Source organism: Pan troglodytes, chromosome 5, assembly GCF_028858775.2.
Source record: "Pan troglodytes isolate AG18354 chromosome 5, NHGRI_mPanTro3-v2.0_pri, whole genome shotgun sequence".
Classification (NCBI taxonomy): Eukaryota; Metazoa; Chordata; class Mammalia; order Primates; family Hominidae; genus Pan; species Pan troglodytes.
Window position 1 is genome coordinate 82,505,691 of NC_072403.2, and position 16,675 is coordinate 82,522,365.

Consider the following 16,675-nt stretch of genomic DNA (forward strand, 5'->3'; position numbering starts at 1 on the left):
TGGTAATTCCATGTAGTAGTTAAAAGAATGAGATAAATTTATTTGTACAAACATGAAAAGCTGTCCCCAAAATATTAAGTGAAAAAAGACATAAAATAGTATAAATACTATAATCTCAGTTATATTTTTAAAATGAAAAATAAATTGTGTGTATACCAAGAAAGGAATTTGGAACAAAATACAGACATGCCTTGGAGATACTGTGGATGTGGTTCCAGATCACCATAAAAAAAGGTGAGTCACATGAATTTTTTTGGTTTCCCAGGGCATATAAAAGTTATATTTACACTATACTATAGTCAAGAGTGTGCAATAGCATTATGTCTTAAAAAAAGTATGCATACTTTAATTTTAAAATACTTTATTGTTAAAAATGCTAATGATTATCTGAGCCTTCAGTTAATCATAATGTTTTTGCCAATCAGGGTGGTGGTTGCTGAAGATAGAGGTGGCTATGGCAATTTCTTAAATTACAACAACGAGGTTTGCTGTATTATTGACTCTTCCTTTCACAAAAGATATCTCTGTAGCATATGATGCTGTTTGATAGTATTTTACCTGTAGTAGAACTTCTTTCAAAATTAGAATCAATCCTCTCAAACCCTGCCCCTGCTTTTTCAACTAAGTTTATGTAATATTCCAAGTCTTTTGTTGTCATTTCAACAATGTTCACAGCATCTTTACCAGGCATAGATTCCATCTCAAGAAACCACTTTCTCTGTTCATCTATAAGAAGCAACTCTTCATCTATTCAAGTTTGATCATGAGATTGCAGCCATTCAGTCACATCTTCAGGCTCCACTTCTAATTGTAGTTCTCTTGCTATTTCCACCACATCTGCAGTTACTTTCTTCACTGAAGTCTTGACCCCCTCAAAGTTATCCATGAAGGTTGGAATCAGCCTCTTCCAAACTTCTGTTCTTGTAGATATTTGACCTCCTCCCATGAATCGTGAATGTTCTTAATGGCATCTGTAATGGTGAATTTTTTCCAAAAGCTTTTCATTTTACTTTGCTCAGATCCATCAAAGGAATCACTACCTATGGCAGCTATCACCTTACAAAATGTATTTCTTAAGTAATAAGACTTGAAAGTCAAAATAACTAATGGATCACTTGGGCTGCAGAATAGATTTTGTGTTAGCCCGCATGGAAACATCATTAATCTCCTTGTGTATCTCCATGAGAGGTCTTGGTTGAGTAGGGGGATTGTTAATGAGCAGTAATATTTTGAAAGGAATCTTTTTTTCTGAGTTGTAGGTCTCAACTGTGGGCTTAAAATATTCAGTAACCCATGCTGTAAACAGATGTGCTGTAATCCAGGCTTTGTTGTTCCATTAATAGAGCACAGAGTAGATTTCATATAATTCTTAAGGGCTCCAGGATTTTAGGAATGATAAGTATTGATTTCAAGGCCCCAACTGCATTAATCCGTAACAAGAGAGTCAGCTTGCCCTTTGAAGCTTTGAAGCCAGGCATTGATTCCTTTCTATCTATGAAGTCATGGATGGCATCTTTCAATAGAAGGCAATTTTTTCAACATTGAAAATCTGCTTTTTAGTGTAGTCTTGTCGTCATATACCTTAGCTAGATCTTCCAGATAACTTGCCATAGCTTCTCCATCAGCACTTGCTGCCTCACCTTCCACTTTTATGTTATGGAGACAACATCTTTCCTTAAACTTCTGCTGGCTTCCAGCTGTTCTGTGCAGCTTCTTCACTTCTCTGAGCCTTGAGATAATTGAAAAGAGTTAGGGTCCTGCTCTGGATTAAGCTTTGGCTAAGGGAATGTTGCAGCAGGTTTGATCTTTCATCCACGCCATCCAAACCTTCTCCGCATCAGCAATAAAACTGTTTTGGTGTCTCATCATTTGTGTTTTCACTAGAGTAGCCCTTTTAATTTCCTTCAAGAACTTTTCCTTTGCATTCACATCTTGACTAACTCTTTGGCACAAGAAGCCTGCTTTTCAGCGTGTCTTGGCTTTTGATATGCCTTCCTCACTAAGCTTAATCATTTCTAGCTTTTGATTTAAAATAAGAAACAGAGCCAGGCATGGTGGCTCATGCCTGTAATTCCAGAACTTTGCAAGGCCGAGGCTGGGAATCACCGAATCCTAGGAGTTTGAGATCAGCCTGGGCAACACAGCCTATTTCTACAAAAAAAAAAATACCCAATGTGTTGTCGCATACCTGTTGTTTCAGCTACTTGGGAGGTTGAAGTGGGAGGATCCCTTGAGCCCAGGAGGTAGAGGCCGCAATGAGTCATGATTGCACCACTGCACTGTAGCCTGGGTCAGAGTGAGACCCTGTCTTAAAAAATAAAAATAATTAATGTGAGAGACGTGACTTTTCCTTTTGCTTGAGCATTTAGATGCCATTGTGGGGTTATTGATCAGTCCACTTCCCATATAATTGTGTCTCAGGGATTAGAGAGGCCCAAGGAGAGAGGGAGAGAGACTGGAAATGGCCAGTTGATGGAGCAGTCAGAGCATAGTCCATAAGTTCACTGTCTTACATAGGCATGGTTCATGGCATTGCAAAACAATTCCAATAGTAACATCAAAGATCACTGATCACAGATCACCATAACAGATATAAAAATAATGAAAAAGTTTGAATATTGTAAGAATTACCAAAATGTGACACAGAGACACAAAGTGAATATGTACTATTGGAAAAATGGTGCCAATGGACTTGCTCAATGCAGGGTTACCACCTTCAATTTGTAAAAAACATAATATCTGCAGAGCACAGTAAAGCAAAGTATAGTTAAACAAGGTATACCTGTATAAAACTGATTGCTTTAAAAACATTGAATTTGCAAAAGTTAAACCTTTTAAGTGTACAATCTTCTGGAGTTGTAAACAATACTAACAAACATCTGGCAAAATGTTATATTACTATGAATTTTCAGAAAGAACAGACATCAGTGACATTAATTTATACATAATGTATCTTATATAAGTAATCCAAATACAATTGAGTCTGGTTTCTGCTTTTGATAAACCCTTTATATAAACCTCAGTTAAGAAAAATGCAAAAAAATGAGGCATGCCTGTACACAACTGTTAGCTGTGTCCTTAGTGAATGGCAGCAGGAGCAGTGGGGCGAGGGGGAAGGCAAGAGGAGGTAGTAAAGGGGGAATAGTTGAAGATTCTTTTTTTTTTTTTTTTTTTTGAGACGGAGGCTTGCTCTGTTGCTCAGGCTGGAGTACAGTGGCGTGATCTTGGCTCACTGCAACCTCCGCCTTCTGGGTTCAAGCGATTTTCCTGCCTCAGCCTACCAAGTAACTGGGATTACAGGTGCCCGCCACCATGCCCAGCTAATTTTTTGTATCTTTGGTAGAGACGGGGTTTCACCATATTGGCCAGGCTGGTCTCAAATTCCTGACCTTGTGATCCACCCAGCTCGGCCTCCCAAAGTGCTAGGATTACAGGCATGAGCCACTGCGCCCAGCCAAACTGCTTCAGTTCTAAAAATAAAAAAGGGTAGGGAGAGAGAGAGGGAACACAGTTATATGTCACCTATCCAGAACCCTTGAGAAATACGCATTTCAGGAGCCACTTACAGAATTATTAAAAATCAAATCTGTTGTTAGCCAGCATATTTGAGAGCCTACTGTTTGTTCAGCACTAAGCACTAACATATTTATAATTTTTTTTAACTTGGAGAGAAATTAGTAAAATGTAAAAATCTTTTTTTCAATATAGAGCACTAAAAATAGTTTAACCCAGCCTCCTCTTCCAACCTTTTTCACATCAGGCATCAATAGCAAATGATTATATTTTTAAAGCACAATTGGGGAAGCCATTATTAGATAAACCAGTGAACCAACCATGTTGCTCCCCCAGCAGAGGAGACCAGCCTGGGGACTTCAGCCATGCCCAGTCATCTGAGAAAGCTAACCAGATCAGTTTCTGGACCCACCTATAACTGCACACCATAGAAGTTCTCCTTTAACCTGTTGATTTGTTTACATTCATTAACAATAGTTCCATACTACGCTGAAATAAAATGGTATTCTCAGAGATACAGCATTTTAACCCTAAACTAATCAGTCTCCTGATCCCTAGTCCAATGTGTCCTTTATTCTTAACTACACTGCCTCAACTTGATAAGTTCCTAGTTCCCACCAAAAGTTAGGGCCAGATTTTGGTGTTACAGACTACTTAGCTAAATTGAGTGGACCTTAATATGTGGGAGCCAATACTGATATTTTTTGAGGGAAGACACATACTTTCTAATATAAAAATTTAATCTGATACTTTAAACAGGGACAGATCAAAGATATGGTCACTTTTTTATCCCTCCCAGACATGTTGCATAACTTAATTTTTATAATGGATGTGAAATTTTCTAAACGTTACAATGAAATCTTTTTTTTTAAAAAAAGGAAGCAGATATAAATTTAAAATTCTTCCAAACAATTAAAAATAAAATTTAATTTGAAAGAAACATATAAAATAAAACTCTCAGGAAAGAAATTTATAATGGAAGTCATGAGACCAGCAAGTAGAGAATAGCAGTGATACTGGTAAGAGGAGAAAGCAACATATACTACATATGAAGCAAGCCAAACTTGATGATGTAGTATATATGAGGGAATTAATAATTAAAGGTGGCCAATATTTCTCATTGGACTAGAATAATAATAGGCTTATAGAATAAAGAATTTAAGATAGCAAGCAAAATTTTGGAAATAGAATTTGGTGTTAGGCATAGTGCGTATTAAAGTGACACAAAGCTTTGTGTCAAGGTATCTGGCAAGAAAAGCAGGCCAGAAATTTAGATTTGAGGAGCAGATACAAAAATGATAATTAAAAGCAGAGAGATAGATGAGTAAAGAATAAAATGTCATATATGCCTGAAAACAAAGTAAGTTTTGTTTTCTCTCCTAAAATTACCCATCAGAAATGAGAGTGCTGCCTTATATTGAAATCACTAACACAAGATGATTTCTCAGTTACTTTATTTGGACTTGGAGAAGACATACTGGCCTGAAATAACCATTGTATTTCGGATGTAAATTCGGGCTACCAGGTAGAATTAAAATTTGATCAAATAAGATGAGGCCTGAGAATTGATCCTTAAATTTTTAGCATTGTCTAGGTCATTGGTGATCTTGAAAGAGCAATTTACATGGAGTAATTAGGAAGAAAGACTTCTGGGAATAGGTTCAGTAAAGAACAGGAGGAAAGGAAGAGAAGGGAGACACGTAGAAAACTCATGAAGAATTTTGCTACAACACTGTGCCAAGAAATGGGTAACAGCAGAGGAGTATAAGGTCCAGGTACAGGTTCATTTATTTGGTTTTGGGGGGTTTTTTTGGTTTTTGTTTTTTGAGACGGAGTCTCTTTTGTCGCCCAGGCTGGAGTGCAGTGGCACAATATCAGCTCACTGCAACCTCCGCCTCCTGGGTTCAAGCGATTCTCCTGCCTCAGCCTCCTGAGTAGTTAGGATTATAGGTGGCTGCCACCATGCCTAGCTAATTTTTGTATTTTTGGTAGAGATGGGTTTCGCCATGTTGGCCAGGCTGGTCTCGAACTCCTGACCTCAGGTGATCCACCCTCGGCCTCCCAAAGTGCTGGGATTATAGGAGTGAGCCACCATACCCAGCCATTAATTATATTTTCATAAAATATAACATCTCAACTCATTCTATTGGAATTACAGATTTAGCTCATTCAATTTATAGGAAATGTGTGCCATAAAATCCAATTGGCAAAGCCATTTCTCACTGTCATAAACAGTCAAGTCAAATTGACTTTTTGTCAGAAAAAGTTAGACTTTATATTTTGCTTGGTGTTCCAGAGACTTTTATACCCTAGGGCCATATACCTTAATAAGATCTGAAGTAGATTGGAGAGATAATATCTTTCTCTTGTAAAGTGGGAAAAAGTCAAGTCACTTTTAGAAAAACACACATCTGGAGGTTGGGATCTGGAAATCAATTTTCTTTTTTTCTTTTTTATTTTTAGAGACAAGCTCTTGCTCTGTCACCTGGGCTGGAGTGCAGTGCTACAGCCATGGCTCACTGCAGCCTGCACCTCCTGGGCTCAAGGGGTCCTCCCACCTCAGCCTCCTGAGTGAGACTACAGTTATGCAGCACCACTCACTTCGTTGCCCAGACTGGTCTCAAACTCTTGGGCTCAGGCAATTTTCCCCCCTCGACCTCCCAAAGTTCTGAGATTACAGGCATGAGCCACCTCGCCCAGCCTGGAAATCAGTTTTCTTAAAGCTATACACACCTATCTACACCATAGAGAGTCTTAGATGACTCCAGGGGTAAATGTATGAATACCTGTGCTCTAGGACACATAGATGATTCCCAAAGTAGTACTGATAATGAAGAAGATATTAGTGTTAAATTGTGTCACGAGATGTGAGAATGAAGGGGGGGGAGTCATTTTTTCTTAATATTTTATACAATATTATTTTAAATATATGTTCAATTAACTTCTATAAAAGATACTTGATTATTTCATTTATCTCCTTAGGATTGTATACATTCAAAATGTCACCTCCCCCAAAAAAGTGGTATAATCTAAGGATGGCCTTATTTTTGGCATAGATAGTATCATACGGTCACACTTGGCTGTGTGTGAATCCATACTCATCTCATGATTAAGATCCTTAGGCCAGGCATGGTGGTTCATTCCTGTAATCCCAGCATTTTGAGAGGCCGAGGTGGGCAGATCACTTTGAGGCCAGGAGTTCAAGACCAGCCTGGCCAATATGGTGAAACCCCGTCTCTACTGAAAATGCAAAAATTAGCCAGGTGTGGTGGCCCACACCTGTAATTCCAGCTACTCAGGAGGCTGAGGCACGAGAATCACTTGAACCCAGGAGGCAGAGGTTGCAGTGAGCCGAGATTGCACCACTGCACTCCAGCCTGGGCGACAAAGTGAGACTCTATCTCAAAAAATAATAATTTAAAAAAAGAAAATATAAATCATATTAAGCAAGTGTTATAAATGAAAAGAAAGTAAAAAGTCAGCTTTAAATGATGTACTGTGAGGTGTTTTGTTTGTTTTAATGGAAGAGTATAATTTTGTTTCTTTGGAAATAGTCCTAAATATTGATGAATACCTTTTGGAAGGTAAGAATGTCATGGAATACTTTCTATAGAACATTAGTCCACATATTCTGTTTCCCGCCTATCTCCACACCACTGAGCAACAGTGCTTGCTCCCAGTGCAAACACACATTCTCATATCAGCATCAAGACTACATAACAGTGAAGTGGGTTTTTTTGTAGAGAACATACAGAAATTTGGAGAAAGGATCATCAAGTATTGACAAAGTCAGAAACTTAGTACTGCTAAGGAAATTTATTTTTTGGTCACTTAATATGATACTAATAACTTGTTTAAAATCTAGTTAACTACTGCATTATAATTTATTATATTCTATTCACAGGGCTTCATTATTTCAAAAATGTTGTGCTAGTGGGATCCCTACAGGATCGCTATGTTCCTTATCACTCTGCCCGCATTGAAATGTGTAAAACAGCTTTAAAGGACAAACAGTCAGGTAATGGAATAAAAGTATTTCAAAGAGTTATAGGTATTAATGAGCTCTTTCCAAATTTTTTCTTGTAGTCACTTTCTCTCATATCTGTCACCCTTCTCTTTCCTGTTACTTCCTTTCCACCCACTTATATTAACAGCTGTCCTTTTTCCATTCTTCTCACCTGCCACGTGAACTGCCTTTACCAATGAAGTAATACTTTCATCTAATTACAAATGCCTCTCCATTTTGCTGCCTCAGAAGTAGTTCATACTTTGATTTCCTCTGAATTAATGGGATTGACAATTGTAGTCATCCTTGTCATATGTTCTGCTGTACCTCGCTTTTACACAAAGGTGGCAGCAAGGATTTGCCCCTCTTTACTGATAGTAAATGATAAAGACTTTATTTGTTCTTTTGCTATTTGTGAATAACAAAATAAATTTAAAGTGTAGCCATTTGGAGCCAGAAGGAAACTTGAGTCCTGTTTACTCATTTTATAACTAAAGCCCAGAGATACTAAGTGGCTTAGCCCGAATCAGTTAATTACAGACTTAGGTCAAGAACCTGGTCTCCGGGCGTGGTGGCTCCTGCCTGTAATCCCAGCACTTTGGGAGGCCAAGGCAGGTAGATCACCTGAGGTCAGGAGTTCGAGACCAGCCTGGCCAACATGGTGAAACCCCGTCTCTACTAAAAATACAAAAATTAGCTGGGCGTGATGGCGGGTACCTGTAATCCCAGCTACTTGGGAGGCTGAGGCACGAGAATAGCTTGAACCCGGGAGGGGGAGGTTGCAGTGAGCCGAGATCGTGCTGTTGCACTGCAGCCTGAGAGACAAGAACGAAACTCTGTCTCAAAAAAAAAAAAAAAAAAAAACCCTGGTCTCCTACCTCTCAATATTGCCTCAGATCCGTTTTTGGAATGAGGCTGATTTTAAACTCTTAATCCTTTATTTTTCTACATTGTGACGGTGAACAGCTCCTTAAGGCAAGAACTGTCTTAAGCACATTTTTATTGACAATGCCTAACATGCTGCCTGCTACATGGTAAGTACTCCTTTATTGTACATTTGTGACATCAAAATAACCTTTTCGGACTTCTGTTCTAGCAAAGGCTAGAGTCCACCTAAGGAAAAAATTCAGAAGAGTCTTAACCTTCAGATGAGTAGCTGAAACTAGATAAATGTCCCTTATTTTAACAGTGAGGTTCTGTGACATTGGGGGACAAGGGGAATCAAATGATGAAGACATGTTTAGACTTCTTCCTGTATTAACATATTTTTAAAATAGCGTGGAACCACAAATCCAACCTGACTCAAAATGAAAACTAAGAGGAGAGGTGGGAGTAAAAAGTTTTTTGATGAGTATGTATTAAGTCAGTCTTTCTCTTAAACACCTCTCTTTTCTATATCTGATTGTACTTCTGTGTACTTTTCCCTTCTTGTCATTCCTCAGGCAGCATCCTACCTGTCTTCTGAAATTTAATATTTACCTCTCTAAAGCTCACACGTTCCATGGACACTGTTAGTACTCATTTATTAGTATATAGTAATGCATAAGCATTGTAAACAATGTTTTGCCCCTTAGAAGGCAGTTTATACATTTATGTGGATGTATTCTAATCGTTACCTTTTATGTGCTTAGTATGACCTCAGTAAATCCATTGTAAGAATTAGCTAAACATTGTTTGGGCGCAGTGGCTCATGCCTGTAATCCCAGCACTTTGGGAGGCTGAGGCAGGAGGATCACCTGAGTCCAGGACTCTGAGACTAGCTTGGGCAACATAGCAAGACCCCATTCTACCAAAAATAAAAAATTAGCTAGGCTAATTAAAATGGTGGTGCACGCCTGTGTGGTCCCAGCTACTCAGGAGGGTTAAGATGGAAGGATTGCTTGAGCCTGTGATGTGGAGGCTGCAGTGAGTTGTGATCATGCCGCTGCATTCCAGCCTGGGTAACAGAGTGACACCCTGTCTCCAAAAACAAAAAAAAAAAAACAAAAATAAGGAGAGAGGAACACAAGTACTAAATAAACCTATAGACCAAACAGAAGATCATGTTACTTGAGCCAAGCTCACGTTGTTCATCTGACTGTAGGAGGTTGCTGTTCTTTCTTAAAATAATTTGGAAATTTTGACTGCCACAGAAACATCTTTAAAGTATTTGCTGTAGGCCAAGTTTATAATTTTGCCTTATCAAAATATCTCACCATGTCTAGCTTATTTTCATAATTGTTTAATGAGTTATAAGTGACTTAACGTTAAAGAAAACTATTTCTTTGTTATAGGCATTGCTTTGAGTTAAAAATACCAAATTTCGGCTGGGCGCGGGGGCTCACGCCTGTAATCCCAGCACTTTGGGAGGCTGAGGCGGGAGGATCGCCTGAGGTCAGGAGTTCGAGACCAGCCTGGCCAACATGGTGAAACCCCAACTCTATTAAAAATACAAAAATTAACTGGGTGTGGTGGTGCATGCCTGTAATCCCAGCTACTCAGGAGGCGGAGACAGGAGAATGGCTTGAACCCGGGAGGCAGAGGTTGCAGTGAGCCAAGACCACACCATTGCACTCCAGCCTGGGCAACACGAGTGAAACTCCATCTCAAAAAAAAAAAAAAAAAAAAAAAAAAATCAAATTTCAAGAATAATGTATAATAAATTTGTTATTTCCACTTGACTAGATAATGTGATTACTTACATTTTCTATAAACAGAACCAAAAATGATAGTTGAAGGAAAATTAAACCTTTTTAAAAAGAGCCATTTTTCTGCTTTATATGGAAATAATGTAACTAAATTTTATAACTTATCTAAAAATTGGCATAGTTTTTTTATTTTCAGTTACTAATGTGAACTAATTTTCCTTTTTTCTGTTGGTTCCACAGGACAGATCTATTCAGAAATGATCCACAACTTGCTTCGACCGGTTCTGCAAAGCAAGGACTGTAATTTGGTTCGCTATAATGTCATCAATGCATTGCCCAATACAGCTGATTCACTCATTGGGAGAGCTGCACATATAGCTGTTCTTGATTCGGAAATATTTTTAGAGAAATTCTTTCTGGTTGCTGCCCTCAAATATTTCCAATAGTATAAAAGCATTGTTAGCGACTGGACAATTACCTCATTCAACAATGTTTCAAATAATGTATTATATTAAAATGTAGATGCTGATAAGTTCTAAGAAATATTTATACCTTTTTATATGGAAGATAATTTATATCATCCATGTTTAGTGCTTTTTAAACATCAACTTTACTTTCTAGGTAATGTGGCTGTGCAATATTTTTTTAATTTTATCTTTTTACTTTTCTATTACTTTTTCATATATTTTGCTACCTAAGTATTTCAGTGAAACTTTAAGCCCATACCTGTGTCTGATTGTTTATTATTGGCTTTCCACAATTCTTACATCAGACTACATTATATTAGAGACCATTATTGCTAGAATAGCATGGGATTTAAAATTTTCTAATACTGGGGGTATTATTTGGTTAATTATAAATTTTTCTTTTCACATTTTACTGTGTTTTAACTGGAAATAAAATTATGGCTGCTACAATATATTTTTTGAAATCAACTTCTGTAGTTCTAAAATACACCTTTATCATACAATCAAAACCAGGTAGTTCATATAAAACAGTGTAATACAAGTTTTCTATAAAGTCATTACTGTTGCTTAAACATATTTCATGCCTATTAAAATATATTTTCTACTGGTGATTTCAACATTATTTCTCATACTGACTTTTATTACTGGAAATGTTCCTGTTCATGTTGGCAGCAGATAAAGATTTTTGAATGTTTGAATGCCCTCTGCCTTGATTTGGTTGGAATTTTTGCTAAATTGGTAATGTTGCTTGAACTTTATGACTACATTTTCTTTTAACTTTTTTCATGGACTTCCTTATATGTACATAATAATTAAATGTTGAAATTTATGAAATACTTTTATGAATTTAGATAATTTTTAAATATTGTTAAAATTTATTGAACTAAAAAGTAATGTAAATAAAATAATTCATGTTAAAGATGGAACAAAATAATTAACTTTACATGTTTGGTGATACAGATGCAAATGTTTTTGATATATGGAGATGTTGAGTCTTTTGACTTTACTAAAGGTGCTGAATAGCATTAAATTCACTATTTTCCTTTTCTGTTTTACTTGTGAAAATAAAAATGCACTAAGGTTGGGTAGAAGTTCTGTTTGCACTCACTAATTGTGACAGACAGAGGTTTTTGTAAGTATTTATTGTACAATTGATGCATGTTTATTTTTAGCGTTGTTATTGCCTCTGGTGTTAATAAATGAACAAATGGCTATCTGGAGGAACAGCTACAACACTTGTAATCCTTTGCTTGTTCTCAGAATACTAGAGGTATATATATTTTATTTATAAGATAGACCAGCCTAATTGTATAACTTGTAGCCTTTGTATTTTTATATCTTTTGTATATATTATTATAGTTAAAATAATTTTGATTGCTATTGATAATTATTTACTTTTTAGAAAGTACTCAAAATTTTTATAAACTAATATCCCAAGTGCATTATAACTAGAAAATGTAAATATATTAATTAGCCACCACATATTTTTGCCAAGCACATTTTTTATATTCCTATATCTTGGCTCTGAGTTTGAAATGTGCATATTCAAAGTTTGGATAATTTTCAGGTTTATCAAAGGACTCAATCATATAAATAGTATTTGAGTGGAAATTGCTCTTATCATAGTTGATTGATTAGTTTTTGGTTATTTTAATACAGTTCTAAAAGCACATCTGTGTTCATGGTTTAAAATCTAACAAATTTAACTTACTTGATTTATCTGGGAAACCACCACACACTATTCACCTCCAAATTCAGATTGTGGGAGATGGGGTACAGTTATGGGGGAGAGAGGAAACGATGATCTGAAATGGTATTATTGACTCTTACTTTAGAGAATGAATCTCATTGAAGTATACCAGTAAGAGTTCTTGGTTGCAAACAACAAAAAAAATTATGATCAACCTGAACAGAAAAAGAATTTATTGGAGGAGGATCAGGTAGCTCACAGAATTGATGGAAAGGCTAGAGAGCCAGGTTTGGAAAACAAATAGAAGCCAAAGGAAAGTAGATGACCAAAAGCATAGCCAAGTTCTGATGACCTCAGAGCTAAACGACTGTATTCTTCTCTAGCCAGGATGACCCTGGAAACTGGATTTCAAGTACTTGTTTTATCACTTCAGATTCAAAGCGTAGTAGAATGTCCAACTGACCAAGTTTAAGTCTTGTGCCAGTGCTTGGGCTGTCAGGCATCAAAGACAGCAGATGTATCTGACCTCGTTAGTTTCCACAGTAGAAAATGGGACCCTTTATTTTACCAAGGTTAACCAAACATATGAAATGGGTTTGATGACAGCACCAAATATAAAAACACATCAGGTGTAATATAGTCCATCTTTTTGTCTTCCCAACATCTGCAAGGATAATTCTCTCCATATTTACACATTTAAAATGCATCTTTCTGACATAGTACTACTATCCCTCATCCAGTTTTAAGTCCAGGACCTCAGTGTGATGTTCTCTGATTCTGTAATAATCTCATCTCAATAGTGTGCAACTCATAGACAAAATTGTGACCTAACCACCACCCCTATACATAATAACAGTATAATAGGAAAGAAGCTGGGCGTGGTGGCTTATGACTATAATCCCAGCACTTTGGGAGGCTGAGGTGAGAGGATCACTTGAGCTAGGAATTCAAGACCAGCCTGGGCAACATAGCAAGACCCCATCTCTAGAAAATAATTTAAGTGAGCCTGGTGGCATGCACCTGTAGTCCCAGCTACTTGGAAGACTGAGGTGGGAGGATCACTTGAGTCCAGGAGTTCAAGGTTGCAGTGAGTTACTGCACTTCAGCCTGGGCGACAGGGAGACCCCCCAACTCAAATATATATATACATATGAAATAAGAGAAAATGTTATAAACATGCATGAGCCAGTGAGGAAGAAAACAAAATAGAGCAGGGCTTTGCAAGTGTCCGTGCCAAGAATTACCTGGACTACTTTAAAAATACACATTCCAGGACCTTATTACAGACCACCTGAATCAGAATTTTCAGGATAGTGTAAAAGCAGCATCATGTTTTATGTCCCAAATTTCTCTAATAACACGTCGCAAATACAGTACTTAGTCCTGTCAGTGGTCGTGAATCTAGATGGTTATGACTTCTCACCACTGCCAACTATTTTCTGTTTTCTTTATGTTCAAGCAGCACCTCTGCTGATCAGATTTATGTATCCAGTGGATGACAGGATCTGAGGTGTGGGTGGTCTTGCCTATATATGGCTGTAATAGTCTTATATGTAAATGTTACCATTCAGCATGGTATTTTTTAAAATAAAATATAAAAACATGGTATTGTGAGGAGGGATTCCAGGAGACCCCCCTGACTTCTGGTTATACTATTCTCCCTACTCTCTTTTCTCCATGGTCATCAGGGCCAATCACTCCAGCTAGCACCATCACCACTTTCTCTAACCTTACCTAGAGGAATGAGGTCAAAATGGCTGGGTGGCAATTCCAGCTGGGCACAAAAGTTGCTATACCAACAGAACCTGGACTCAGAGATGGCTAGCAAGAGTAGTGAAGGGTCTGAGATTTTATCCTACTTGCAAGGTTACAGGCTAGGTTGCTGCAGTTTCATGGATGCTGACAGGATACTCCTGGGCAAAAGACAAAACAGCTTTATTACAGCAAAATAGAAGCCAGAGTGTCCGCATATCTGCATCAGTTCCTGTAGCCCAATTCCCACAGTGTGATGCAGAGGGCCGGATGACGTCTGTGCACATGGGGGGTTGCATTACAGGAGAAGAATCCAGGATCAAGAATCAAGCAGTTTTTGAGCAAACAACAAACAAGCTAGTCTCTCTTCCCCAGGGAGCAGCAGTTAAATGGTAGTAATGCTGTGATTGCCTTGACCTACTTAGGTGCCTGTATGACTGACTACAGAAACTGCTTAGCATCAGGAGATGGATACGACTTGCAGTCTGGCACACTCAGTAATAATATACAGGCATGTTCTCGGGCCTTGGGAGCTTGTCTCTTCTCTACTACAATGGAAAGCAAAATATATTTTATATCAGTAAGTCACATGCAATAGTAAGAAGTCAGACCCTTTTCTACTCTTTGATCTCTGTTATTCTGTCAACAGAAGATATATCACCAAATACCGTTGACTCATTTGGAAAATATGACAAATCCTTTAGGGCAGTATCCCAAAGTGTATTTTCTCACCTGGTTCCAAAACAACCTTCAATAAGGCTGTCCATCATTCCATAAAATCGGTTGCTTTTGGATGATGGAATATATAAGACTGTGAATCCTGCAGGCATTAGTCCCCTGCTTTACATCTTTCACAAGAAAATGAGTTCTTCGGTAAGAAGCAATGTTGTATATGATATTGTATTAAATATGGAGTAGTGTGTTAAGGTATTCAGTAAGTCCACAGGTGAAGTATATAATAAGCATAAATCAGGGAAAACAATCTAAATGCAGAATAATTGTCTCTTCCCGTAAGAACAAATTGCGACCTCCTTCATAACAGTAGGATTTCATTGTAATCAGACCTGCCACCCAGACCACATAAAAGTGTATCATGGGATCAAGTTGGTCACTGCAGTTGGCAAGTAGTGGTAGTAGCCAATCAGTCATGGCAGAAGAAAGACGGTGTTAAAAGTACATGTATGTCTCCATTCTTGCCACCGTGGCTACCTTGTTACTGAGTCCACACCTGTTGTGGGGGAAGGAGGCTGAGTAATTGATGTCCACAGAATGGGTCACTGTTGCAGCCCTTGTGTAATCCCCTTTTGAGAGTGGCCGGGACCTAATAATAGGATACAGTGGAAGTGGTGGGATGTCGCTACCGAAATGAGATTACAGAAGTTCAGGGCTTCCATTTTGAGTGATCTTTCTTGCTCCTTAGTTCATTTGTCCTGTGGAAAGCCAGCTGCCATGTTGCAAGATAGCCTTTGGAGAAGCCCACTTAACAAATAACTGAGAAGGTTTCCAGTCCAAAGTCCACAAGGAACCAAATCTTGCCAATAATCATGTGAATGAGCTTGGAAGCAGATCTTCCCTTAGTTGTGCATTTATACGAGACTGGGACTTCAGCCAACAGCTTGGCTGCAACCTCATTTAGGACCCAGAACCACAGTCACTCTGGCTTCTAGGTTACTGATCCACAAAAACTGTGAGAGAATAACTGTTTATTGCTTTAAGCCAATAAATTTTGGGATAATTTGTGAGGCAGCAGTAGATAACTAATAATCTTGTTCTGATTAAGAGCCCTTCTGCAATGGAAGTTTTTTTTTTTTTTTTTTTCTTTTTTAACGTTCAATAGGACCCAAATGTTTTCGTGCTTTGGGACCACTTTGAGAGGTCCTATTCCAAAGACCCAGTTCAAAACTTTTACATTCCCAGTTCCCAGCCACTTGACAAACCAGTCACTGCCTATGAAACGTAGATTTTTATCTCAAGCTATGTCTCTTTTTAGGCAAAGCATACAAGATAAGCTAAATTCTGGCCAGGCACAATGGCTCACACCTGTAATCCCAGCACTCTGGGAAGCTGAGAGGGGTGGATCCCTTGAGGCCAGGAGTTCGAAACCAGCCTGGTCAACATGGCGAAACCCCGTCTCTACTAAAAATAGAAAAATCAGCCAGGTGTGGTGACGTGTGCCTGTAAAAACATAAAATACATAAATAAGCTAAATTATGCATGCTGGAAAGAATTTTTTTTTCCCTGTTCTGTTCCTTCAGGGCCTCTGTTAAGTGGGGCTCTAAATATGAAAAGCAGTCAGTTGCCAGCTGGGCCAGTTTATTGAGCAAAGCCATCATCCGACTTTGAATTTTTTCCTCAGTCAGCTAGTCACAAGGAATTCATTATTAAACTGTAGATATAAGCTAAAGGTCAAAAGCATGATCTTAGGACTGTGAGCTCCCTACAAATGAAAACTGTTTCCGTTTTGACTTTGGCCCAGTTCTGTGTATCCCACTTTCTCTCTTTTTTCTTTTTCTGTTTTTGAGATGGAGTTTTGCTCTGTCTCCAAGGCTGGCGTGCAGTGGCGTGATCTCTGCTCACTGCAATCTCCGCCTCCCGAGTTCAAGCAATTCTTCTACCTCAG

The 16,675-nt window shown here is 38.1% G+C and overlaps 1 protein-coding gene across 37 annotated transcripts in view; it reads left to right on the forward strand.

The window, feature by feature from the left end:
• The window catches only part of FAM135A (family with sequence similarity 135 member A), a 147,553-nt gene extending 135,707 nt beyond the window's left edge, over nt 1–11,846 (forward strand). For all 37 annotated transcript variants that reach the window (XR_010158062.1, XM_016955771.4, XM_054686011.2 and 34 more), the window contains 2 exons: nt 7,418–7,531; nt 10,387–11,846. Coding sequence is in view for 36 of the 37 variants with exons in the window: in XM_016955771.4 (XP_016811260.1) it covers nt 7,418–7,531; nt 10,387–10,592 (320 nt within the window). In the remaining variant the exon portion in view is untranslated. The remainder of the gene's footprint in view (nt 1–7,417; nt 7,532–10,386) is intronic.
• Nucleotides 11,847–16,675: the final 4,829 nt, after the last annotated feature.